Source organism: Mauremys mutica, chromosome 11 (assembly GCF_020497125.1).
Source record: "Mauremys mutica isolate MM-2020 ecotype Southern chromosome 11, ASM2049712v1, whole genome shotgun sequence".
Classification (NCBI taxonomy): Eukaryota; Metazoa; Chordata; order Testudines; family Geoemydidae; genus Mauremys; species Mauremys mutica.
Window position 1 is genome coordinate 56,613,846 of NC_059082.1, and position 26,111 is coordinate 56,639,956.

The 26,111-nt window shown below is 45.6% G+C and overlaps 2 protein-coding genes across 8 annotated transcripts in view; one reads left to right on the forward strand and one right to left on the reverse strand.

Annotated features, from left to right (window-relative positions):
• The window catches only part of UBN1 (ubinuclein 1), a 79,014-nt gene extending 61,442 nt beyond the window's left edge, over positions 1–17,572 (forward strand). For 2 of the 7 annotated variants that reach the window (XM_044978657.1, XM_044978658.1), the window contains exons 10-18: positions 124–242; positions 711–839; positions 1,860–2,003; positions 4,164–4,214; positions 5,246–5,288; positions 6,378–7,610; positions 10,907–11,159; positions 11,508–11,597; positions 15,147–17,570. In XM_044978657.1, the coding sequence (XP_044834592.1) occupies positions 124–242; positions 711–839; positions 1,860–2,003; positions 4,164–4,214; positions 5,246–5,288; positions 6,378–7,610; positions 10,907–11,159; positions 11,508–11,597; positions 15,147–15,199 (2,115 nt within the window). In that variant the 3' untranslated portion in view covers positions 15,200–17,570. Of the gene's footprint in view, positions 1–123; positions 243–710; positions 840–1,859; positions 2,004–4,163; positions 4,215–5,245; positions 5,289–6,377; positions 7,611–10,906; positions 11,160–11,507; positions 11,598–15,146 lie in introns of all 7 variants that reach the window. The other 5 variants (XM_044978655.1, XM_044978656.1, XM_044978660.1 and 2 more) reach the window with 5 other exon arrangements.
• Positions 17,573–18,599: 1,027 nt separating this feature from the next.
• PPL (periplakin) overlaps positions 18,600–26,111 on the reverse strand; it is a 53,210-nt gene continuing 45,698 nt past the window's right edge. Inside the window, exons 21-22 of the mRNA XM_044979875.1 lie at positions 22,960–23,052; positions 18,600–22,240 (exon numbers count right to left, since the gene is read on the reverse strand). Of these exons, the coding sequence (XP_044835810.1) occupies positions 19,577–22,240; positions 22,960–23,052 (2,757 nt within the window). The 3' untranslated portion in view covers positions 18,600–19,576. The remainder of the gene's footprint in view (positions 22,241–22,959; positions 23,053–26,111) is intronic.

Here is a 26,111-nt window from a genome sequence, read left to right on the forward strand (position 1 = left end):
GACTATACAGTAGTCACCATGTCTAGTGGTACAGTTACAACACTGCTATGATCTCTGAACTATGGGATCTCTTGAATGGAAAGTTCTGTGTGAAACCTCACTGTGTCCTGTCACTTTCTTCAGGGTGGCCGTCTGAAGGAGCCTCTCCAGAAGCTAAAGGAAGCCATTGGCCGTGCGATGCCAGAGCAGATGGCTAAATATCAGGAGGAGTGTCAAGCACATACCCAGGCCAAGTTTGCTAAGTAAGCTTTTCCTTTTCTTCTCATTATCCATCTGCATCTCTTCTTAGTAGGTTCCCTCCACCTGCAGGTTGCTCTTGTGGCCTTTTACTTCTTTTCAGTCTTCTGTTTGTGTGTTTAAGCCCAGATGGAGAATTGCTGAAGGGCACAAGGGTTGTCAAGCTGTGTCCTTGCCCCTTGTGCAGTGGTCTTGCTGTAGCAACCCTGTTAGAGTACCAGAGGTTAGGGGATTCTGCTGTAGTAGCACCAGATGCTTCAGAGGAAGGTGTGAGAAATCTCCTAATATCTAGTTATTAGAGATGGTTTTAAAATCTGAAGCATGAGGATTAATATCTCTTCCATAGCTTATGTTAGCATTTTATAACTCCGGATGTTCTTCTTGTCCATGTCCAGTCGATTTTCTGAATCATGCAACGTTGTGACATCTGTGGCAGTGAGTTCCACAGTTTACTGATTCCATTCTCTTCTCAGGATGCTGGAAGAGGAAAAAGACAAGGAGCAGAGAGACCGGGTTTGCTCTGATGAGGAAGATGATGAAGAGAAGGGAGGGAAGCGGATCATGGGACCTCGGAAGAAATTTCAGTGGAACGATGAAATCAGGTTTGGACAGACTGAGTCTTTGACTGAATCTTTTCCATTCCAGACCCGTAAGCTTGATGGAGTTGGTAGTACACAGTGTGACTTTGTTTTATGTCTGGCTTTCTGAGTGTGTCTGACCCTAAATAATGAATCCATTCAGAGGCTGCTCAGAGGCTTGGTGTTGCAATTTTTTAGGAGGGCAGTGCAACATTTTTTAGTCTCAGATCCTGCGTGTATTCTAAAATGCTCCCGCTTCCAGGCATGGTGCTGGCTCTGCAGGAGACAGCAAGGGGCTTCAATGGGTAGATGCCAAGATAGTGGCTAGATGAGAGGTTAAAGATATTTGATAGTAGGGAGCCTTTCTGGGAAAGAAGGAGCTACACTGAGGACATGAGGTCCTACAGACTCTAAAGTAACCAGATTGCTGATAATTAAAACTGCTAGAGCTGGTTAGAATCCCAGCTGCTGCATTCTTGAGTCTGGCAAAGAAGAATATGGGTAGGGTGACATGGCTGAAGGGGGAAAATGATAAAGGGCAAAGAGAAAACTGATCAACCCCCGCTTGTCTCTTTGTTCCATAACAAGGGCACAACATTAGATTAAGGGCTGGTTCCTTTAGACCATAAAGGAAACTTCACTTCACACAGCATCTAGTTGCCTTCTAGAACAAACTGCTGCAGTTGGCTAGCAAGACAAACAGGCTTAATTTCATGACCATTAATAACAGCTGAAGTTATGGCAGTGGGTAACCATATCTTCTGCCTCAGGGTATTAAGTTGTAGGAGCTGGGAAGTATCTACTCACTCACCCACTCTGCCCAGTTGGTTGGGTGCATTACTATGGAGGTGTCACTCTTCTCTGAAGGAGTACTGCTTGGGAACTTCTGGGCTTGGGATCCTCGATCTGTTCCATAGTCTGACCTGGACTGGCAAATCCTAATGTGAGGAGACTGATAAAATATTCACTCAGCTCTGGTTAATTGAGTGCACTCCGGGGGAAATTGTTGTGAGTAACCTGGTCTGAAGTCTGCCCATCCCTCAGGGAGCTGCTTTGCCACGTGGTGAAGATTAAACTGGATGGCTACGAGCTGGAGAAGAACAAGGCTCAGTCTCTGGAGGATTACGTGAAGACCTTTCTAGACGCAGAGGTCAAACCCCTCTGGCCGAAGGGCTGGATGCAGTCCAGGTGAGTCAGAGTGAGGCTGTTAACAGAGTGAGGCTCTGTTCCTTATCTCAGAGGATCTTGCATGTCAGACATGAGTGAGGTCTCAGTAGTGTCCTCATCTCCCAGAAGGGAAGAAGCATCAGCATGGATAAGTGACTCACCCAAGGTGTGTCAGTGAGTCTGTTCCATAAGTGGGAATTGAACTTGAGCTCTTCACTCTTATTAGCTAGGCTGTGTTTCCTCCTTACACATTCCACTAAGGAAGCCAGCACATGAATGGGAAGCAGAGTCTCTTTGGTGCCACTGTCGGCAATTGTCTTGCTCAGTAGCTTAAAAGAAGAGCAGTGGTTAAACCTCTAATATGGGGATTCTTCATCCCTTTGTCTGAAGTGAGTTAGTCTGCAGGGGAAAAGTAGGTCCCAGCTTTTTATAACCATCATGTGAATCTGGACACCTGCATGCCTAGTTACTGCAGTTGTACACAGAAAGGAGGTTCACAAACTTGTGGACGTTTGTAACATGCCATTCAGAGAACCTGAGCTAGGCAGTGGGATTGGAAAATGGGTAAGGAGGATTCTGGAGCTTAGAAGGACACTGCTGGATTTGGACACACAACCTGAGGTTTGTAAAACATCAGCTTTTATGAGAGAGTAATAGAAATAGTTCCATGTGTTCTGAATTCCAAATAAACAAACACAGACAACAATGAACATTTCACTATATAAACAAGCATTTCCTGCACTTAGGAGTATCCATTGCAACTTACAACTAAGTGCATGAGAATTTAGATGTGAAATTGACTAGACAGTGACTATGAACAAAAATTGCTTTTTCTGGTTGCTTTCCAAATGCTCAAGCAAAATTCTCTGCTCCTCAGAGCTCACAGGCTAAGGGCAGACAAGCAGGCAGGGGAAAAGGAATGGGAACATTAGGCAAACTATACAGTTCGTATACAAGACAACTCAATTCACTGTACACAAGAAGGCAGAGCTTGGTTAAGCTGCCGGTGTGCTGAGACCTCTTCTTATCATGCAAGCCAATATTGTCTCTTGTTTCCTTGTATTCCCCAGTTTGTCAGCATCTACCCGTCGTCTCCTGTTTAACGTACTTAGAGGGTAAGCCCATTGGGGCAAGGGACTGGCTTTTGCTTCTGTGTTTGTACAGCACCTAGTACAGCACCAGTCCTAGGTGCTATGAAAATGCAGATGATGATGATCTTGAAGAAGGCCTTCCATGTGGACAGAGTAGAGATTTTGTGGATGAGTTCAGAGATGTGGTGGTGCATGCCCGGTGTATTGTAGGGTCTGAGCTGAGAGAGCAGCAGTTAGTGAAAGTAAGCTGGCTTTTTTTTTTTTTTTAATTTTGTTACATTTAAATTACATTTAAAAACATAAACCCTGACTGCGTGTTTGTAAGCTTTTTACCCAGACATCTAGAGCAGTGGCTCGCAGCCTTTCCTGTACCCTTTTCAGGAGACAGATTTGTCTTGCGTACCCCCACATTACACCTCACTTAAAAACTATTTGCTTACAAAATCAGACATAAAAATACAAGTGTCCCAGCACACTATTACTGAAAAGTTGGTTATATTCTCATTTTTACCTTATCATTATAAAATAAATCAATGGAAATATAAATATTGTGTATAGTATATAGAGCAGTACAAACAAGTCATCGTGTGAGATTTTAGTTTGTACTGATTTCACTAGGAATTTTTATGTAGCCTGTTGTAAAACTAGGCAAGTATCTAGATGAGTTGATGTACCCCCTGGAAGACCTCTGCGTGCCCCTGGTTGAGAGCCACTGGCCTAGAGAAGCAGCTGCCGTTATCCTTCTGTTAACTGAATTGGTGTTGGTATTGCCAGGCCAGTTTGTTTAGTCAATATGAGTAGCAGAGGGCTCACTGTGAAGTTCTGTAATAATTAATAGACTTGGAGCCTGTGAAGAGAGTAGCTCCCACCCCACCCCAGAGAAGGATTTGAATGGGGAGATTTTGTTGCAGTGGGAGAGGGGCTTCCTGAAAAGAATTGGGTGCCAAGTTACTAGCGTTTCCTGCCTCCGGCAGTTTGGCTCACCTCGGCATGCATCATGGTACAATAGAGCTCCATTGTGTCCCGTGATCCCTGTCATTCTAGTGAGCAGGGCTGGAGAGAACTGCTCACTGCTCTCTCTGTTTTTCAGGACTCTGTTCAAGGAGAGCAGGCGTGTGCATGGACACCTGACATCAATCCTGTGAGTATCTTGCAGCACTTGCCCTCCTCCTTGGTTATTGTTGTACAGTGTGAGATTGGTTGCTAGCAAATAGTTCTCCCCATTTGTTCCTTGCCCCTATGTGAGGCCTCCAGTCTTGCTTGTTCAGCTCTCTCCAGATGCAGCTTGGCTTTGCATGAGCGGAGAGCGTCTCTGGGAAGTAGTGTAGCTATTGTTTGCATATGACTTCACCTCCAACAATAGATTTGCTGGCATGTGTTCACCTTGATTCCCCCAGATAAGAACTCTAACCTGGGCTGGGCTTTCCTAGAATTTAGTGATTCAACAGAAAGGGCCATTTGTATGCTCTACCCTTGGAGGGAGCATGGATACAGCTTGTGCTTGGTTCCGTCAGTATGCAGATGGCACCCTGCTCTATCGGTCTTCATTAAACATGGACTTTTTCTTACTGAAGGAGGGTCTGGGATAAGTCTGGTAGCTAGGCTCATTGCAGGCAAGAAGGAGGGATACCAGTTTGCCAGGAGAACCATGTGGAGTCCAGCTGAGATGGTGCCTGCCCTAATGACTGAGAAGAACCTTGCTGACAGAGTTTATCTGAGGATACTTCTCTATCCATGATTTCTCCTGGCATCCCAGGTAGCATTTGTGGCTGGCTTGAGCACAAATGATTGTGGCAGTTTCTCTCTGCGGCCTCTTATTATAGTTATCTGTTCTTTGTGACTTCTGGAATGCATTATTGCAGTGCACTTAGTTCTATACTGAAGCAATAGCTGGTTCAGGACATGCACGCCAATTGCTTTCAGTGACCAGTGCTCCATCAACACTTCTGCATCCTCCCCCACCTTCCTTGTGTTCCTGGATGGAAGGCAGGACTTTCTAGAGCAATAGCAAACCTCATGTGATTTGAATCTTAGCAACTTGAGAAGCTGCCTCTGTTCCTGTGAATCTCAGTGGAGATCAGTTGGTGCACTCCCACTAACAGCCCCCAGTGCACTCCTTAATTGGATTGTTCTCCAGGGAAGTTCATATGTCTTTTGTCTCTCTCCAAACAGGGCGAAGAAGAAAGTTATGGCTCCTCCAAAAGTGAAGGTGAAAGTGAGTTTTGTTGTCTCCCTGCCTCTCGGTGGCTGTACTTACCCATCTTAGGGTGGGGAGGGACAATGTTGCTTATGACGTGCGCTGAGCTGTCCGCATATCAGGTTGTTATATCAGAGCGGGAGGATGCTTCTTAGTCTCCACAGGTCAGATGCTGTCTGCGAGAATGTGTGGGGTGCTGGTAAACTCCAGCTGGTTCCAGGGCATTTGGATACTAACATGATTGTATAGGAAGCAGAGATGTAGCAAGCTCTGCAAAGGCTACATTAATAGAACAGGTGTAAAAAATCTTGCTTTAGAACCACTGTGGAACACAAATATACAAACTCGCTAAGTTTCCCCTGTAACACTCTTCTCTGAGAAAGTGAATTATTCAGCGGTGCTCATAACATGAGAGGAATTGAGTATGTTTGTTTAGCTGAAACAGGGCAAAGCCTCCACCATCTATCTAGATTCCCCGAGTCTGTAGGCCCCCAGAGTCTGTAGACTTGTCTTACATTTTAACAAGATGCCTCAATTCCTTGTCTCCACTGAAATCCAGTGGTCATCAAATCTCTTGCCAGTAGTTACCTCTGTCTATACTTAGAATAGGAGATACCAGCAGTAATGGCAAAGGCAGTTTATTTACCCCACTGAGGAGCCTCTCGTGGGGTAAATAAACTGCCTTTGCCATTACTGCTGGTATCTCCTATTCTAAGTATAGACAGAGGTATTTCCAACCCAGCTGAGAGCAGAAAGGAACTGGAAACTGAAAGTCTGTTCTGGCAAAAGTTCCCTTCTAGCTTTGTCTGGTGTCTGCATGGGGTGGTTGTTCACTGGGTTGGCGCTCACGTGGGTAGTTTGCAGCAGGGCTATGTGAGTAATTTGAATATATTGTGCAAGTGAAAAAAAGAGCAACCAGCTGTGACGCTGTACAGCTGCAATTGTTTCTCACGGGATCTGCAGGCAAGGCAAGTTCCTCAGCTATGCCTTCTCCAACTTCTGCCACCTGAATGCATGGAACAGGCAGCCTGCAAAGCTGACTTTCGTTCATTTTCACCAGTAAACTCTGTCTAGCAAGGTGTCTCACTCCTTGTAACTTTCTTGCAGGAATCCTCCAGTAAGCCAGATAAGAAGACGCTGGTTTCTGTTCCACTGATCCACTCAAGTGGCCCAGTTTCTTTGCCTTCTGAGCCGCCGGGAGTGGCCATTGGCATCAGCTCCCAGACCAGAGAGCTCTTGTGTCTCAGCGTTGCCCAAGCATCTAGCAGCACTACCACCCTTGCTGCCTTTAGCATGGACGACTCCCTGGACGAGGACTTAATTCGTAACCCAACCTCTTCCCTGGAAGCCGTGTCCAAGGAATTGGCTGTGCTTAACAGCCGAGCCTGTGGGAGCCCTGATTTCACTCTCCCCGGACCCCCAAAGCCTCCTTCAGAGAAAATCCCAAGTCTTGCAACTTCAGAGGAGAAGCGGAACTTTCCTAAGTCCAGCTCTTCTCCTACCCCACCCCCTGCTGGCTCTCTACAATCACCTCTCAATTTCCTGGCCGAACAGGCCCTGGCTTTGGGCCAGTCCTCTCAAGACAAAAAGGCAGAGAGTTCTGGTTACAAAGAGCTGCCCTGCCAAGTGTCCCCCAGCAAAATCCTCCCCGATGCGCACCAGTCCAAACAGAAGCACCACAGCCTGCAGCGAATGAGTCACGGGCCCCAGACGTCCACCCCCTTGCCAGTTGCCCAAGTGAAAATCTTTCACTCGAGCAGCCAACAGCAGAAAAGCTTCACGTCCCCAGCTCCGTTTGTCAAACTGCAGAGCCCCAAGTCTGTCTCCCCTGTGCCCCCACGTTCCCTCCTCCAGCCGGTCAAGCCATCGACCAAAGCTCAGGGCTTCCATTCCTCGGTCTCATCTGCGGGCAGCACACCAGCTTCTAGCAGCTCCCACAAGAGCTCTGGCTCCTCAACAGCATCGCTAAGCTACACAGGAAAGCACTCCACCAGCTCCAGCTCTTCAGGGCAGTCCTACAAATCTCCCTTCATTTCCAGCTCCCTCTCTAAGCACGGGGCTTCTTCCAGCAGCTCCACGTCAGCAGTGTCTGCACACCAGAGCTCCTCCTCGGGGGGCTTGCTGTCGGGTGTACAGACTCCCTCCCCAGGGCAGGCTTCCAGCCGGTCCTCCCCAAGCTCCATGGTCAAAAAAAACCCCGTCTCCCAGAAGCTGACTCTAGTAGCGCCACCTGGTGGTCCAAATGGAGATTCTGGTGGAGGGACTCAGGGGGTAGCCAAGTTACTAACCTCCTCCATAAAGCCAGCTGTGGCTAGTAGCACCACATCTACCTCTGTGCCGGTAAGTATGTTGCTGGGCCAGCCCAACCTAATGTCATTGTGTCGAGCAATGTCTTGCTAAGATCTGCCTTAAACTGAAAGCTTCAAAAGAATTTCAGTTGTTTCTTGAAGTTATTTATTTGTGTGTTACTGTAGCATCTAGGAACCCTTGATATGGACCCCATTGTGCTAGACCAGGGGTCTGAAACACGTGGCCCATGGGCCACATGCAGCCTGCAGAGTTATTTGCTCCAGCTCGCCAAGCTCCCCCCCCCTCCACCCCTGGAGTTACTTCCTGCGGTTGCCAAGCTTCCCTCCCCTGCCGCCCCCCACCCCAGCACGCTGCATCCCCGCTCCTCTGCCTACCTCCCGCTCCTCTGCCTTACCTCCAGGTGCTTCCCGCTGCCAAACAGCTGTTTGGCGGCGCTTAGCACTTTTCAGGAGTGAGAGGGAAGGAGCGGGGACGTGGCATGCTCAGGGAAGGAGGCGGAGAAGAGACGGGGCCAGGGCGGGGATTTGGGGAGGGGGTTGGAATGGGGGCTGGGAAGAGGCGGGATGGGTTGGGGCCTCGTGGGAGGGGGGCTTTTGTATCTTTATATGAAAAGGTGTCAGTGATGTGGCCCTCAGGCCAATGTACTACTCCTCATGTGGCCCTCGTGGTGATCTGAGATCCCTGTGCTAGACGCTGTACAAACACTGAACAAAGACAGTCCTGCCCCAAGCTGTCTGTTTAGATTCAGGACAGGGTGTACTTAGATTCCATGGACGTGGGATTTGCTGCAGAATCCACCCTTTGCCACAAATTTGGTGCTCCAGAATCCAAGCTTTCATTTTTATTTAAAAAGAACCAAAGCTTTTAGCCCATTTTATGGGTTATGAAGAAAACCTTCTGAACTGTGACTTGAGTGTAATCTGTGCAGTGCCTGAATTTGCAGGCAGCCTGAAACAATAGCTCAAAGAAATGTCCGTGTCCGCTGCCCCATTCAGCCCCATTCAGCTCAATAGGATGTAAACTCTGAAATCCAGCGAGACAAATTTCCAGGGTGGATAAAAATTGTGATTTAAAAAAAATCAGCATTTATAGGAGAGAAATCAGATTTCTCATTTTCATATTGCTGATTCTTTACTTTCTTCCCATTTTATAGTTTTAAATCGTCAAAGTGGATCTTTTGTACTTGCTTCTTTAATTAACTTCCTAACTCTTAGATTTTCAGGTTTTACATAGAAGTTTTTTTACTAATTAGTTTCACACTACAGAAGCGTGTCTGTGCCAAAAAAGACAAGTCCAGGCCTTCATTAAGATTCTTACTGTGAGAACAAAACCAACTCAGACACAAAATGGATGAGCAAATTGTGCATGCTAGATTTGCAAACATCACCACTTTCCAACAGATTAAACTTGAACGAGTCAAGAAACCTGTAATGCTTCAAGCAGACGATAAGTCTTCCACTGGAGTTTACAGTTTAAAGTCAAATGGGACTGGTGCTAATAAATCATCCAGTTGCTTTTCAGAACACCACCCATAGGTGTTTAAATATGAGCTTAGGAGCCTAACTTTAGGTATCTATTTCTAAAGATGGTCTGTGTATATTAAAAAAACATGAGTTTTTAATGCATTTAAAGTCTGAATAACATTGAGCCAAGCTTTGGTTTGAAGTATCAAAGATTTTATGCCACCGAGGCCAGTTCTACACTATACATTTCTGCTGACACTGCTCTGTTGGCCAGGGATCACACCTCTTCACACTCTGACTGACATTGGTGTGGTGGCAAAAGACCCCAGTATAGACAGTTACACGAGTAAAACCGTGCTTTTTTTGGTGTAGCTTATTTTGTTCAGGGGGCCTGGAATAAGCTATGCCAGGAAAAGTATAGTATTGCCAATATAAATTGCATCCACACTTGTCTGGCAAAGCTCTACTAGTATACAAATATAGTTCTACTGGCAAAACATTTGTAGAGTAGGTCTAAGAGAATTTTTTTAATAAAAATGTAATTTTAGCCCTTAATGCTGCAAATACATATGCACATCATTAACTTTAAGCATGTAGGTACTTCCATTGAAATCAGTGGGATTACTCGTGAGTAAATTTACCTCCCTGCTTAAGTGTTTGCAGGATCAGGGCCTTAATTTTCATGATTTTGTTTTTTGCCTGTAGCGGTTTTATAAAATTCAAGCAAGGTACCTGCTCCGTAGTGGCATTTAAACATGACAGCATTTATAATTGAATTCCATATCCATTTTAATCTAAAGTTGCAATGGAACAAATTTAGTTTTCCAGACTTCAACCTGATTGAAATCCTCCCACCCTAGAGATTTCAATATTAACACTTGTTTCACTGCTGATTGATAACTGGACACTGAAATGTGTTTGTTCCACAAACTCAAACTGCCTCCCACCCCTTCCCAGGGGCTAAAATCCTCTAAAATCTTCGACCCAGTTACCACAACCTCCTGCTTCTCCTTGACCACTTCCAGAATCCAGTTCAGCCTGTTTTGTACAGAATTCTGCGGCATACCGAAAATTCAGCAACTGTGCAAAATAAACCCAATATAGGATCTCACTAAATAAGCCTGGAGCTACTTCTCATATTTACTACTTGTGTTTAATGCAATGAACCCCATGGTTTTCACCCCCAGAAGAAAGCTTATCAATTCTAGATGTCTTCATATAACAATCGACTGTCAAGTCAGCCATTCATATCTACTCTTTTTTCATAACAAGAAGGAGATGGGCTGAGAGAGGGTCACCGCACAATTAAAAGGGAGCACATTTTAAATGGACTGAACAATATGTGTGTTTGCCATTTCTAATCAAGCTGTAGAGTTCTATGCTGTGCATGTTACTCAGACCAAGAGCTTAGAGAAGTAGAAGTAGGCACATGACTGAAGAATATTTTCAGTTACACTGGTAGGATAAGGATACAAGTTGATTGGAAATGAGCCCTTATGCTTCAGGACATAAGCCAAAGGTTAGTAAGAAACTTCCCATGTGGCAATGTTCATGCATGACAGCCCATCGTGGAAGTGTTACACCTTCTTCTGAAGGATCCATTCACGGGTGCAGACAGGATTCCAGACTAGAATGACCATGGGTCTGGGCCAGTGTGGTGGTGGTTCTGTTCCCAGAAACAAAACATCTGGATACTGGATTGTTTGCATTATGGAGCTGGTCTTCCGGTATCTGGCAGGCAGGTGTATGGGGGAGGAGGCTTTGGACATGGATGGGGGGTCAGAGCTCTCCTCATCCAATGGGAAGGCTGATGAGGTGCTATTGTGTTTCCATTTTGACTAACTTTTGCTGTTTCATTCCCAGAAAGGAACTAGTGGAGCTGTGCTGCTAACCAGCTCTCCTCCCTTAAGTGTACTGTCTCCATCCTACAAGTCCAGCAGTCCAAAGCTGCCAGGTGCCCTGAGCTCCACCCCGCTGGGGATTATCTCTCCCATCCATTCCTTCCCTCTTCACGTCATCTCCTTCAGCTCAGACTCCTCCCCCAAAGCAGGAGTATCCAAGGATGCAATTGTCACGGGACCTGCCCCTGGAACTTTCCACCATGGCCTCAGCCACAGTGAGTGCTTTCCCCTGTGTGTGTTTCTCATACCTGTGCTGTAGAATTGCAAGGCCACCAGGACTGTACTTTGTTAGACCGTTGCATATGAGCCCATCTCTCATGTTGTTGCTTTGTGCTTGTAGTTCATGCATTTGTGTCTTAAGCCAGTGGTTTTGGAGGCCCTTGGGCGTGTACCTATAGCTAGCCCAGAAGTCCCAGCCATCCCTGTCTTCCATTGTTCAGCAGAACTAGTACTGGAGGCGAAGCTACAGGCTTTAACTGCTGCAGCTCCTCTGCTTGTTTCCGTCCTCAACGTGCATTTGTTCTTTTTTTTCCCCCCCTTCCTTTCTTTGTTTTTCTCTCTAGGTCTTCTGGCTGGCTTGCACTCCAGCCCCCACCATGCAGCACCACTCCCACACTCTGCCCTGTCCACCCATTTACCGCAGAGTTTGCCAGGTAACTTGTCAGATAGTCTTGTTTGTCTTGTGCCTTGTGAGTCGTCATCTGCCTTGATGGATGCCTCATCTTGGAGTGAAAGCACCACCGCCTTCAATGTTGTCTTTACTGGTATAGTCTCTGCTGATGCTTCATCTCACCAGCTCATGATGTTTAGGGTCCTTAACATCCTTTGCGTTTGCTGACTAGATGGTAGAAAGCTTCCATTCCGGAAAGACAGACCCCTCCCCCCCGATGCATTTTGGGATTTCTGAGCATCTCAAGTGGTTTGACTCTGTTCTTGGTGCGTGGTAAAGGGCCACGCTGCCAGGGTTAAGAGGTTTATGTGGTTTTGCATAACTTGCCAGTACTGTCTAGGATTAAATGTGCTAGTTGCATAGAGAATTGTCACCTGTTATCCAGATAAAGGGCGTTGAGCTATCTCCAGGAGGAAATACTGCTCCCATGCATAATATCATGTTAGTTAGCTGCCTCTCCTTCAGCCACCGCTTTACCTAGTGTTGGTCACATGACCTTTTTGTGAGTACATTCGTTGTGAACCCAGTTGGATACCTTTAGAACCAGCACAGACCATGGGAGATCTGTGTAAGAAGCAGGTGACTTTCCTTCTCTTGCATGGTGTCAAGTATCAGAGGGGTAGCTGTATTAGTCTCTATCCACAAAAATGAGCAGGAGTCCGGTGGCACCTTAAAGACTAACAGATGCATGTGCATCTGAAGAAGTAGTTTTTTACCCATGAAAACTTATGCCTAAATAAATCTGTTAGTCTTTAAGGTGCCACCGGACTCCGTGTTGTTTCCTTCTCTGTCAGTTTCTAATTAGAACAGTAGCTGCTGTGGCTTGTGTGGCACATGGCAAAGCCACATAAAGGCAGTAGCAGTTTATGGGTCTGGGAGCAGGGGGGAACAGGGATACAGTTGGTGTTCACAAAATCAAGATCCAAGGGGTAGAGTGCTGTGCAAACTTCCCCAGGCAATGCTGCAAGTGCAACTCAGTCCTGATCAATGGCTGTTCCTGCTTTCTTAGTCTTGGACAATGCACCACATAGCTCTGTTAATACCATTCAGTCCTGAAGGACAGTACTTCCTGCTGCTGTTTCACACTTGAGCAACGTGCCACGTATAGGGGGGAGTGAGGCAGCTTATTTTTGGTGTGGCAAGGCCCCTGTGGGTGGGTGACCCTCTAGTGAATTTAGCCTTGTAACATAGCTTAGTATTGTGTGATCTATCATCAAGGAATGTGTTCCTCTGCTGAGCAAAGGATATGGGCACTGTGCATTCATGAGAACCCAAGTCAATCCTCTTCCCCACTCCATCGCCCAAGTCTTGGCTGAGATACAGTTTCTCTCCAGTCAATATGTAATAGAGTAATAGACGTGGAGGAGCAGAGAACAGGGCCCAGCTTCAGTGACTAGGTGGGTGAAATCAGTAAGCTGTATCCATGATGTAGATCAGGGGTCGGCAACCTTTCAGAAGTGGTGTGCCGTGTCTTCATTTATTCACTCTAATTTAAGGTTTCGTGTGCCAGTAATACATTTTAATGTTTTAGAAGGTCTCTTTCTATAAGTCTATAATATATAACTAAACTATTGTTGTATGTAAAGTGAATAAGGTTTTTAGAATATTTAAGAAGCTTCATTTAAAATGCAGAGCCTCCCGGACCTGTGGCCAGGACCTGGGCAGTGTGAGTGCCACTGAAAATCAGTTTGCGTGCTGCTTTTGTCACGTGTGCCATAGGTTGCCTACCCCTGATGTAGATAATGGAGGAGACAAAAACCTTTTGCTTTATGTTGTGATGATAAAACAACATCCTCTAGGGAGCATTGTTTTTTAATTAAGCAGATCTTACAAAATGTATTCTGTGTGTTGCTAAGAAGAAATCTCCTCTCTATTAGAGGAGAATTGGTGACTTGATCATGCTCTTACAATTACCTACGGGAGGAGAAGATTTCTGATGGGAGATAGCTCTTTAACAGAAAGGCCTAATGAGATCCAGTGGCCACAAGCTGAAATGACACTCTTTCAGACTAGCAATAGGGGGCACATGTTTTAACTGTGAGGATTTAACCACTGAAACAATTTACCTAGGGATATGATGGATTCTTTATCACCTGGTGCCTTTAAATAAACATATATACTCTAGCTCAACCAGAAGTTATGGTCTTGATGCAGAAATCTTTCAGTAAAATTCTATTACCTGTGTTATGCAGGAGGTCAGACTAGATGATCATAAGGGTTCCTTCAGGCCTTAAAATCTATGAATCTGTGTGGTGGAATAAACTATGACTGACTATGGAAATAAATCTCATTTCTGTTGGAGAGGAACACCTCCTAAGATTAGCAAAGAGTCCTGTGGCACCTTATAGACTAACAGAGGTATTGGAGCATGAGCTTTCGTTGGTGAATACCCACTTCGTCGGATGCATGTATTCACCCACTCCGCTCATGCGCCAATACGTCTGTTAGTCTATAAGGTGCCACAGGACTCTTTGCTGCTTTTACAGATCCAGACTAACACGACTACCCCTCTGATACCTCCTAAGATTGTGTTTCAGGGTAATGCAGATGTAGCCATCTGAAAACTGTATAGCCTGCAGCGTGTTGGGATGTCTCTGCCAGTGCTGGAAATTGATGGTATCTTAAATTAAAGTATGTGTAACTAACAGCTGTCCAAAAGCATCTGAGCAAATAGCATGCAGTGTGTGTTTGCCAGGCTGTCATCAATTTGCTTGTTGGTGGAAATGCACATGTATTTCTCTCCCAGTGGTGATTCTGCCTTTACTTGTCTCTTGTTTTGAAAGAATCTGTGTCATGAGCCCACTCTAGAACCAGCAAAACCCCCTTTGCCTTGGAGTGGCTAGTACAGGGTAAACTGTTAGTCCCCCATGCCCAGTACCACTTCTGCCAAGCTATGCATTTCAAATACACCAGTTCACGCGTTATAGTTTGCTGCGAGTGTAATTGCGATTGGAAACTTTCTGCTTTCTTCAACTCTGGCTCTCTTGTCACTTCTCCTCTGCGATGCCCCTTTTCCTTGCTCTACTTCCTCCTACTGTTCTTCTCCCTTACCTCTGGTGTTTAGACTCCTACTACTGGTGGTGCAGTGAGTTTCTTCGGGTCCTATTTGAACTCTCAGTAACTACAATTTCCTGGTTGTCTGGGTAATCAGTAAAATCATGTATTTGTTAGCAAGTGCCCTTATCCATGGCTAGTTTGGACTGATGAGAGAATAGCTTGCTAGACTAGCTGGCCAGCAGCTCCCTCCTCCCAGCTACCTGCATCTATGGCCCTTGGTGATGCTTATGCTGGAAGTCCATAGAAGAGGTCTGCTGCTTCCAGAGACAATGTAATATACAAGAACAGTGAAGACCACTCCCAGTTACCACGTGTCCATGAAAATCTCTATCTTTCCCCAGTATCTTCTAGTCTGAATCCTTGGTGACTCAATAGCTTTTACATGCAATGCTATCTTGGTGCCTCCCAGCTGTGCACAGAATCCTAGTGCTGACACTGAAACATCTTCCTTTTTTTTTTTTCATTCTCTTTTCAGATGCGTCTCCGCTTCATGGCAAAGGGTCCAATGTGCAGCAGCGAAAATTGTGACGTCTGCAAGAAGGGAAGCTAATGCAAGCCCAGGACAAACCAAGAGGAGTCAGCCGTGAAGACTGGATGCAGATCGCCCACTTTCCGCCTGCTCTTTGGTTTTCTTTTCCTGACAGCAGCTGGAGAAACTGAGTTGAGTGAAGAGCTCATTGGCACTTTTGGTCAGTGGCATCCAGGGAGGAGCTGAGCAGGAAGCAAGCCGCCTCGCACCACCCCCTGGTGAGAGAAGCACTTGCGGCACTGTTTCACTGCTGCTGGTCCTCACTGGCAAGCGCTAGAACTTGTGGGGCAACACTGGTGGGGCGTCTTTCTTTCAAAGAGTCAAGCGCCTTGGCGGATTTCCCCCCACCTGTGTCTAACTTTGCCAAGTACCTCTGAGTTCAGTTACCTCCTTGGTTCCCCAGGAGAGTACATGAAAGGTGCTTATTCCTGCGTTGGTTTACTTGGATAACTCAAGCACTGCTCGTGCTTTTCAAAGACATTGACTCTGTCCTAATTTTTTAATTGTACTATAAAGCAGTGCTCAAGTTAGTTGGAGGACTTAGCACTTCCTTTATGGTGACTATCGTGAATCGCCTGATATTCCCTGCTGGAGGAGAAGAAAGACTCTTAGAGAGACATTTCTAGATGCACTCACGGACATTGAAATGCTTCTACGTTTGTATTTCCTCTCAAGGGATTTTTTTTGTGTGTGTGCTCAGTTTTATCATTACCTTTGAATGCATTGGATCGATTGGAACACTTCTCAGCATGTCACATGTATAGGAAGACATAATTCCAGTGCCTTTTATGGTGGAGCAAGAATGGACTAATAACATCCATTTCGACCGTTTTTTGTGTGCGCGCCTCAGTTCTTTTTTTTAATCACGCTATATTTAAGATGAATTCTGTTTTTATTTAATAGAGCTTTTTATGGTTGCACATCAAAAGCTGCACTGTCTGGACTTACATGGTGACTTGGTTACTTTAAATCTAGTACCAAATCCAGCAAGAGCACCAGTTCTTATCTGAGTTTGTGCAAGTGGGTTCCAGACCCTCCCCTAAAGCCATTCTTTACTAGGGTCTTCAATAATGATCTCTCTAGTGATCTAGATTAAGAAAAGGTCACTGATAATCCAGTGAATATTGCTCCCCTTGATGACTTCTGCACTAAAATCATTTACTTGTCAGAGCTGCAGCAATGGGGATCTACTAGGATCTGAGTGTATATTTTTAGCTTTAGCCCTGTAAGCTGATTTCAGTCTGTCTGCATGTCCCCTTTGATATGCCTGCATAGATTGAGGGGGCAGTCTGCAGCTCTCAGATCGTAAACCCCATTGACTTGTAGTTGTGGTGTTGTGATCTCCCTTCTTTCAGGTCACCTTTTAACCAGGTCTAATTTATCTGGACTTCAGAGATAGTAGCACTGCTCCACAAGTTAGTCATTGGTATTTCAAGTAAAAGCTTGCAGAATTCCTTCCTGTGCTTTGGGAGGGATACTGAAATCAAGTAGGCTGGCCACTAGTCACTCTAGTTTTCTCTGTTGTTAGTAAGACCCAAGACCCACATTTGGAAGTGGAACTGATAAAGGACTTCTCAAGATCACTTCACTGTTCATATTTTTCTTTAAAAATGCAGCTCAGAATTCAAATTTGTTTACAAAAAAAAGAAAATATTTCTAAGTTGTAGCAAAAGAGCCAAAGACAGAATTTGCGTTACTAAGATAGAGTACAGCAGTTATCGATGGACTCTGAGCAGTGGATGTCGCATGGTTCCCATTTAGGACCGAATCCTGCAAGGTACCAAGCCCCTTCAACTTCCACTGAAGCCAGTGGCAGCTGAAAGGGCATTCAAACACCTGACAGGATCCCAGCCCTTAATGAGCAACCCAAGGTACTGGTTCCACTCCCTCTCTTTGCTTTCACTTTGGTGTTCCTGCTGGGATGCACGTTTGTGCGTCGCAGCTGGAGCGGAATGCCCTTGTTTTAGGAATTTAGCAAAGCCTTTGCCTCAGGGAAATGTTTATTCGGTGGAAATTCTGTGGGATTTTTTTTTTCTTTACATGCTGTAATGAACGAGTGAATGAATTAAACCGCCGTGGCAAGGCAGAAATACGGAATGAGATCACAAGCCCTGGGGAGCAGAGCATCTGGGATCTCTGTCTTGACTAGGCAATGTTAGCTGTTTTCTTTACGGTGGGGAGCAAGCCTCCCACCGGCACTTACTTAGTATGGCAGTTTCTGTTGTGTGTAAGAGCTGCAATTTACTTTATTTTTGTTGTGAGTGTTGGGACTGTCTCGATGACAATGATGGGGGTGGTGTGAAAACTGTCGATCTTGTACAGAGGAACTGAATAAATTTGTTTCAAAGTTTCCAAAATGCTCTTTTCAGTCTCTTCACTTCCAATGTAATTTGACTGGAAGATCATCTTCGTGACTGTATTGCTGTCTCTAACCACTCACTGGGTGACTAATTATTAGTATGCATTTTACCGATGTTTTGTAAATGACCAAGTCCTTTTAAAATACGGCTGTAACTCTTAAATTGCCATTGTAGTAGAATGACATCTTCTTACTCAACAGACCTATTCCTGTGTGTGTTACATCTGCTGGGAGGGACCATCCTTTTAGCTTAATAACGGTGACCTAAGGCCCAATCTAGCTCCTGTCACTGTCAGTGGCAAAACTCTCTTATTGACTTTAGTGGGAGCAGGGTTAGGTGTAAAATACATTTTTAGTGTTTTTAGCCCTGCACAGTAGAGTCAGCAGAGCTCCAGGAAAGTGGGCAGAACTGTGTACCAGGTTCCAATTAGTTACACCTGTGTAAGTTTCTTAACAGCAATGGGATTGCACAAGTGGCACTCAGGACATTATTAAGATCACATCCCTGTGGGTATCACTAAAGGAAGCATTTGGCCTGCAGAACCTGTACTACCCAGGAGGATATGTGAGGTGGGAAAAACCCAGCTTGCCTTTCAGCTCCTAAACTGAGATTGCAGGAAAAGCTCTTCCATTTGTAAACTGAGCACATGGGATCAAGAAATCCCATGATGCAATAAACATGGAGCCCCACAGGGGCTCTCTTTAGTATCCTTTTTTCATAGCAGAGCTGGATGGTAAGGCAGAAATTCCGAAACTCTAACCCGAAAGCAAAATTGGCCTGTAATTTGCCTTTTCCAGTAGCTGCAAGGGTCAGGACAACATGCTAATGATCAGCTGCAGGCCTTTCTTGCTAGTAAACTTACCAACAAGCAATTTGTGTTTTTTCCAAAGATATAGGTACAACATTAATATGCACATTTCTTATATTAAATAAATGTAAGTGTTGGGTGAAAGGTTGCCTTTGATTCTGAAATTTGGGTTCCTTTCCTTTAAGGCATTAGATCAAAAGGCAGGCATCAATTTAAAAAGGAAAAATAAACTGATTTAAACCACCGCATTTTTATTTTGTACTATAAATAGAATTTCCCCATATTTCCCATTCCCTTACACAAATAAATGATACATATAGCTGAACGTAACTTTAGTGAGTAAAATATCGGTATGAGGGGCTTTTAACCATGAGGTAAGCATGACTGTTCAGAAGGCACCTCTGCATTAGGTTACAGGAGCATGCTTTACTACATAATATTGACATCTCTTTACATATTTCTGGTGATGTCATATGAAAATACCTCCTTTTAATCTAGGAATTACTGTATCAAATTACAATTCTTTTTGTGCCCCCCTCCTTTGGCACTCGAGGCACTGAGGTGATAGAAGTATGTCTGAATCAGCTTTGATTAGATTTGAGTATCATGACTATGAAGATGTAAATTTCATTTTTTGTGCACTTAGCTGCCTTTCTCAGATGACAATACCACCATTCATTCAACTGTATATAATGAAAGTGTCTCTCTAGATTTTCATACGAGTGAGTGGCTTACGAGGCTCCCTCTACTGTTCTGAGTCTTCTTGACCTTTTGTCTCTTTCCAGTGGCTCTATATACAGCTTTGCAGTATCTTCTAGAGAGAAGTGCGTACTTGACATAAAAATAAAAAAGGAATGTGCAGCCTCTTTTCAGTTGCTAAATTTGAGAGCACATGTTAATAACCAACTTCAGAAGATGATTTTGTTCATTTTCTGTTGGCGTGAGTACTTAGGTAAGGTTGTAGTGGGGAAGAAAGGTTAATGTAATGTTGACAAATGTATTTTCCACCTCTGGCATGGCAGTGCTCTTATGCAATGGATGCAGCAAGCAGCATGACTTCATGGCAGCCTCATGTTGGACTGTGCAAAGGCTATAGCATTTCGGAAGACACAAAGGATTTGCAGCAATCTGGAATTGTAACAAGTGGTGCAGCTCTGAGCAAGCTGCTGTAAGAAAAGTTTCAATGTAGAGTGGAGGGAACATTGTAACTACTTCTTTCCAGACACCAGTACTGCCAGCTCCTGGATGGACATCTCCTTGTTCAGGTAACGATCATACTGAGCCATGGTTAACTTTCCGCTCTTTAAGGCATCCTCAATGGAGAATTCTTGGCCAGACTTCCTGTCGAGGATCACGGAGGACTCCCCAGTAGGCCCCTTTATTGAGATCTCTTCCCAGTCGCATTCCTGGCTCTTCAGCTTGACAAACAAGCTCCATTCAATGAGGCCAAGTTTATGAGCTTCCTCTGGCGACATCTCCCTGCCGGTGTCGGGGTCTATGACCACAATGGAGCGCCGCAAGTGGTTCTCTCTCTGTTCTCTCTTGATGGCCACTGTCTTGAGGCGGTTCTGAAGTTGCTCAATCTCTGCATCTTTTTCTCTGGATAACTTCTTGAGCTCTTCCAGCTCTCTCTCCAAGGCCTGGAATCTGGAGTCCAGATTCACCCCACTGTCAGTCTGGGTCATGTTCCGTAAATCCCGAGCTTCCGTTGCTGTGAGCTCAATCTCAGACTGTAGCCTCCTTGTTTCCAGCAGAAGATTCTGCTTTTCTAGGTGGAGCTTGTGGTTTTCCTCCCTCAAGAAATCTAGCTCCTTGGAGGATTTGGAATTGTTGAACTCCACCTCAGATAGTTTGGCCTCGAGGTGGTTGATATCTGCATCCAGCTCCCTCTTACGCCGACTCTCCTCCTCCAGGTTGCTCTTCAGCTTTTGAATCTCGTATTCGGTGTCCCCTTTATCCACTTGGAAGCTCTCTGAAAAGACTACTTTCTCCTTGACCTCCATCTTCTCCAGTGTGAGGAGCTTCTTCCTCAGGGCTTCCAGCTCAGCCTGCAGGACTTGCCTTCGGTGCTTCTCTTCCTCCAGCTCCAGCTTGAGGAGAGAGTGTTCTTTCTCTTGCTGCGGGTCTTGCTGGAGGATCACTTTCTGTTTCACGGTTACTCTCTCTGTTGTCTCCCTCTCCTGCTGTTCCAGCTCGTTCAGCCTGACCTTCAGCCTCTGCACCTCAAGTTCGGCCTCTCTGCGGGCATGCCTCTCTTTCTCAAGCTCCTCCAGCTGGCGCTCCAGCTCAGATCTCTTCCGTTGCAGCTTGCGCAGCTCTTCCCGCAGGGAGTCTATCTGTTTCAGCTCACTCTCAATGCTCTGAGAGAAGGAGTTGATCTCTGCTTTCAAGGCAGGATCTTGCTCAAACTTCACCACTTCCTGCTGGACTACTTTCTCTTTCACTTGTGAGAGTTCCTCCTCTTTCTGTCTAATCTTCTCCTCCTGGAGCAGCCTCTCCCTCTCCAAGTCAATGTGCTTCTTTTGTTCCTCTGCTAGCTGAGCTCTCAGGGACTCCACTTCCTCCCTGGTCTTGGGGTCTTCCCGGTACTGCAGTATCTCTTGGACGACTTCCTTCATCTGCACTTGAGGTTTGGTGTCTTTCAAGGTCTTAATCTCTTGCTTCAGCTGGTAGATCTCCAGATCAGCTCTCTCAATTGCTCGGGTCCTGTCTACAATTTCTTCCCGGAGTCTCTGCAATTCCTTCTCGGTCTCAGGATCAGTCTTGTACTTAATGACCTCCTTGATAATTTCTTTCACTTCCACCTGGCCACTTCTGTTCCTCAGGTAAGCCAGCTCATTCTGGCAGCTCTTCAGCTGCTCTTCCCCACCTCGGTATCGCCTCTCCTGTTCCACCAGCTCTAGACGAAGGTTGGCTACTTCGTTTTCAGCCTTGGGATCTGGGCGCACTATCTCACGTACTTTTTCTTGGACAACCACCTTAGCGTTCTCCGCTTCCAGGACCTGGATCTTTCTGAGCAGCTCAGTCTTCTCCCTCTCATTGGAACGGCCCTTGGACTTCTCGTCTTCATACTGGCGTCGGAGCTCGTTTACCTCCCTCTCTGTTGCCAGGTCTTTCTCCACCTTCAGCACCTCCTTGACTGTGATCTTGCCTTCTGCAATGGCCCGCTCCTTCTCTAGCCGTTTCATCTTGTCCTGCAGGTAGCTGAGCTCCTCCTCTTGCTTCTGCCTCAGGGTGCTCTCCCTTTCCTTGTTCTCCTGCAGCATCCGGAATTCCTCCTCCAGCTGGGGGTCATTCTGCAGCTTCACCACCTCCTTCTCAGTAACCTTCTCCTGCTCTTTGTTCTTCTCATCAGATAGCACGGTGATTTGGTGGCGCAGGAGGGTGACCTCATTTTCTCTGGCTCCTTCCTGCCTCTTGAGGTCCTCCAGCTCTTCTTTCAATTTCAGGATTTCATCTGCTTGTGCCTTGTCCTGCTCAATACGCAGGACCTCCTTAATGATATACTCCTGGCCCCCTTCCTTCCTCTCATGCTCTAGGGCTCGCAGTTTCAGATTTAGGGCCTCCAGCTCATCCTGTAGCACCTGGTTCTTGCGTTGCTCTTCTGCCAGGCTCTGATGCATTTTCTGGCAGCTCTCATCCAGCTGAGGGTCAGGCACTTTCTTCAGCAGTTCCTTCTTCAGCACAGTTTCCTGGGGCTTCTGTTTCTGTAAATGGAGGATGTCATTCTGGATGGTTTTGATCTCCCCCTCTAGCTGCTGTCGACGTTGACTCTCGTCATCCAGCTCTTTCATTATTTTCCAGACTTCCTCCTGCGGCCTCTCGGACTTGCTAGTCTGGACAGACTCCTGCATCACTTGTACCTCTGGCTGCTGTTAGTGGAATAAAGAATGCATGGTAAGGACAACCTTTCTCATTAGCAATTACTACTTGGTGTACCTATCTTCAACATCTATAATGGTAAAACTACTGTGGGATAACTTCAAACTAATGGAGAGGTCCATTGGAAATGATTGAATATTGCATATTAGCAAGTACATGTCCCTCTGTCAAACTAGTGCATGGGTTCTTAACCATGGGGTCATGATGATCCCTTCCTTCTCAGCCAGACACATCTTCCATGGAGTAGTATATGTGGGAAGGGGCTCTGTGGGTGGCGCTCATATGAAAAAAGTTGAAAACCATTCAACTACTGCATCCTAAGACTTACATAACACTCCCTCACACCAAATCAGGAGTGTGATGAAGTTATTGGGTGGGTTAGATTGTTCTTGATGGGTGGGCTCAAATTAGGTTCCTTCTGGGTGTTGATTTCCAGGATGTGACACATTAGCTAGAACTATTTCTAGTTGGTGTACAACTATGTGCAATTCCGCTTTATTAAATACTCTTGTAGAATAAAATTGCTTAGCATAATCTTCTTTTAATGTATGCATAAACCTCCAAAATCCTTCACTGTGGTGCAGAAGATGTGACCATCCTAAGTCACCCAGCAGCTGTGATTTTTAAGAGGAGGCACAGTGCATGTTTTGGAAGGTCAAGCTCCTAGTTTAATCTTTAGCTAAATCATTTCCTGCTATTTATCAGTTACCTGCCTCAGGAGATTCTGGGCAAATTCCAGGTTCTGCAGCCTCTGTTTATTGACAGCATTAACTTCAGTGAATTTAGCAGCCAGAATTGCTTCCTGTGAAACAGAAAGGCATTCAGAGAAGGAAGTGAAACCAGAGCTGTTAATCAAGACTTTCTGAATAGAAACAAAACAAATGGCGACATGCAGGATAGGTAGGGAAGGCATGGCAGGACAACTGGGCATTTTCTCCAAACCTTCCCTCTACTGTGATCTTATTGTGTTGTGGGTTCTGTTCTATAGGTTCCATGCACAGAAATGTAGGTTACTTACCTGTAACTGAAAGTTCTTTGAGATGTGTATTCCATACATGGGATACGCATGCACATGATGGGTCTGAGTGTAGAATTTTTTGGAAGCAACGTCCATTGGCCTGCTTATGCTCCGTAGCTCTCCTTGTGCTCCCAACTGAGGGCATAATGTGCAGTGTGGGCTGTCACCTCTCCAGTTTCCTATTCTTATGACAGAGTAACGAATTCGCGGGTGGGTGGGTAGTGGAATACAGATTGGGACCACGCATCTCAAAAGAACCTCCAGTTACAGGTAAGTAACCGCCATTTCTTCTATGTGTGATGGTCCCTTTGTGTATTCTACACGTGGGAGATTAACTAGTAATCAAACAGGTGGTGGGTGTGAGGATACAGAAATGATAGCTGACTGTAGTACTGCTGTCCCCATAGCCACATCTGCAGCCAATGACTGTTCCAGGGCATAATGTTTCGCAAAGATATGCAAAGAGCTCCAAATGGCTGCTATATCTCTAGTATGAGTATGTGTCTCAGAGATGCAGCTGAAGTAGCTTGTCCCCCGGTGGAATGAGTCTTTACCCCTTCGGGGGAGAGGAGACCGAAGGGGAATACCAGCCAGTTGGTAGCAAAGGATAATTCAAAATAGATCTCAGGTTGTAAGTCTCTGCCCAATATAGGTTGACTTCTTGATCACTTTGCTATGGAAACAAATATAGTTTAGATATCTTTCTAACCTCCTTTGTTCTTTGCAGATAAAAGGTTAAAACCCTTTGAAGATTCAGAGCATGCAATCTTCTCTTCAGAGGCATGTGATTTATGAAAAAAATACAAAGTGGATGACCTGACACATAAACTACCTTGGGTATGAATCTGGGGTGGGGGCATAGACAGACCTTTCCTTTGTAGAAGGTAGTATATGGTGGGGCCACCATAAGCTCTCTCAGTTCGCTGACTCTTCTGGCTGATGTTATAGCTATCAGAAATGCCACCGTCATGGACAGATGGGTCACAGAGCATGTGGACAGTGGCTCAAAGGGAGTCTCATTGAGAGATGATAGAATAAAATTGAGGTCGCAGGGAGATGCAAACTTCATCACGGTGGAAAGGATCTGAAAAGCCCATTCAGAAATCTAGTTGTGATGTGGGTGTGAAGATCGTATTGTTATTCATTGGAGGATGGAAAGCGCTGACTGCTGCTAAATGCATCTGCAGGGAACCAGATGCAATACCTGAAGACTTAAGGGTAAGTAGATACTCTAAGATGCAGCGACTCCCTGCTTTGGGTTTGTAAATTTACCCCCGTGTTGCATTAGAAGATCCAGCAATGCAGAGATGTTCCTGGGAGGTCTCACTGAGAGCTTCAACAGATCCATGAACCGGAACTGTCTTAGCGAGTTGGGTGCAATCAGGATGACTCAAGCTCTGTCTCGGTGGATCTTCTGTAAAACCTATGGTATCAAAGGAACTGGAGGGAAAGCATACCCCAAGCAACCCTTCCTTGACATCAGGTGGACATCTCCCAATGAGTCTTTCCCCAGGCCTGCTTTGGAGCAGTACTGAGGAAGCTTCCAAAAGGTCCCAAGCTGGCATTCCCCATTGAGTGAAGATGTCGCTGAGAACCAAAATAGTGAATCTCCCATTAGTGGTTTGCAGAAAAGTGTCTTTTCAGACAGTCTGCTAGGGAATTTTGCACCATAGGTAAGTACGATGAAGCTGCTGATAGAGTTATGTGATGTTTGATGCATTAATTCTTGAGGGTGATTGCTTCTATGCACAAAGAGAGATCTCGTTCCCTCTTGCTCATTTATATAAAATATTCTTGTCCTATTGTGACATTTGGATTGGGTGAGTGGGAGGAAGGCATTGCAGTCCCAACAAATCATTGAGAGTTCTAGTAAGTTATGTACATTCTGGACTCTTGGGGGTCAGATGCCTTGTGCCATGGGATGGTCCATCTGCACCCCCCAGCCCAAGAGGGAGGCATTGGTAATGGTGGTTGCCTCAGATGTTGATGTGAGGAAAGGGGTACCTACCTAAACCTTTTCTGACAAGAGAGCCCTAATTCTTCGGCAGAATTGTGACCTTGTCATTTATGATGTCGTTCTCTGGTGGGTACACTGAGAGAAGCAAGGCTGTAGGCATTCTAGATGTATCTTGTTGAATGGCATCACGTGCATGAAAGCCATGTGGCAAATGAGGGAAAGGCAAGTTCTGAGTGACATCCTGGGTCTGAGAGCAATCTGGTTATGAAAGTGCTCAAATCTTTTGAGAGGTAGATAGACTCAACTACAGCAAGAGCGTAATGTGTTGCCCCTATGATGTCTATGCTCCTCGTGGGGGTCAACGTAGAAATTTTTTTTTTGTGATTGCCACAGACATCTAGGGATGATAAAAGGCTGAGCAGAACACAGGTTGCCCTGCGGGCCTCCTTTAAGAGTTGCCTCTGAGAAGCCAGTCATCAAGATATGGGAAGACTGTAAATCCTTCTCTTCTCATCCAAGAGAAGATTGGAGGAGCGGGGAAATAACTCAGTGGTTTGAGCATTGGCCTGCTAAACCCAGGGTTGTGAGTTCAATCCTTGAGGGGGCCATTTAGGGATCTGGGGCAAAAAAAAATAGTTGAGGATTGGTCCTGCTTTGAGCAGGGGGTTGGCCTAGATGACCTCCTGAGGTCTCTTCCAACCCTGATATTCTAATTCTCCAGCAGCCGCAAGTGGAAAAACCTTTGTAAACATACTGGGTGTTGTGGCCAGACTGAAGAGGAGGACTCTGGATTAGTAATGGTCTTGGTTGAACAGGAGCCTGAAGAACCTCCACCTGAAGGCTGGATAGCTTTATGAAAATATGCATCTTTCATGTTGAGGGCTGC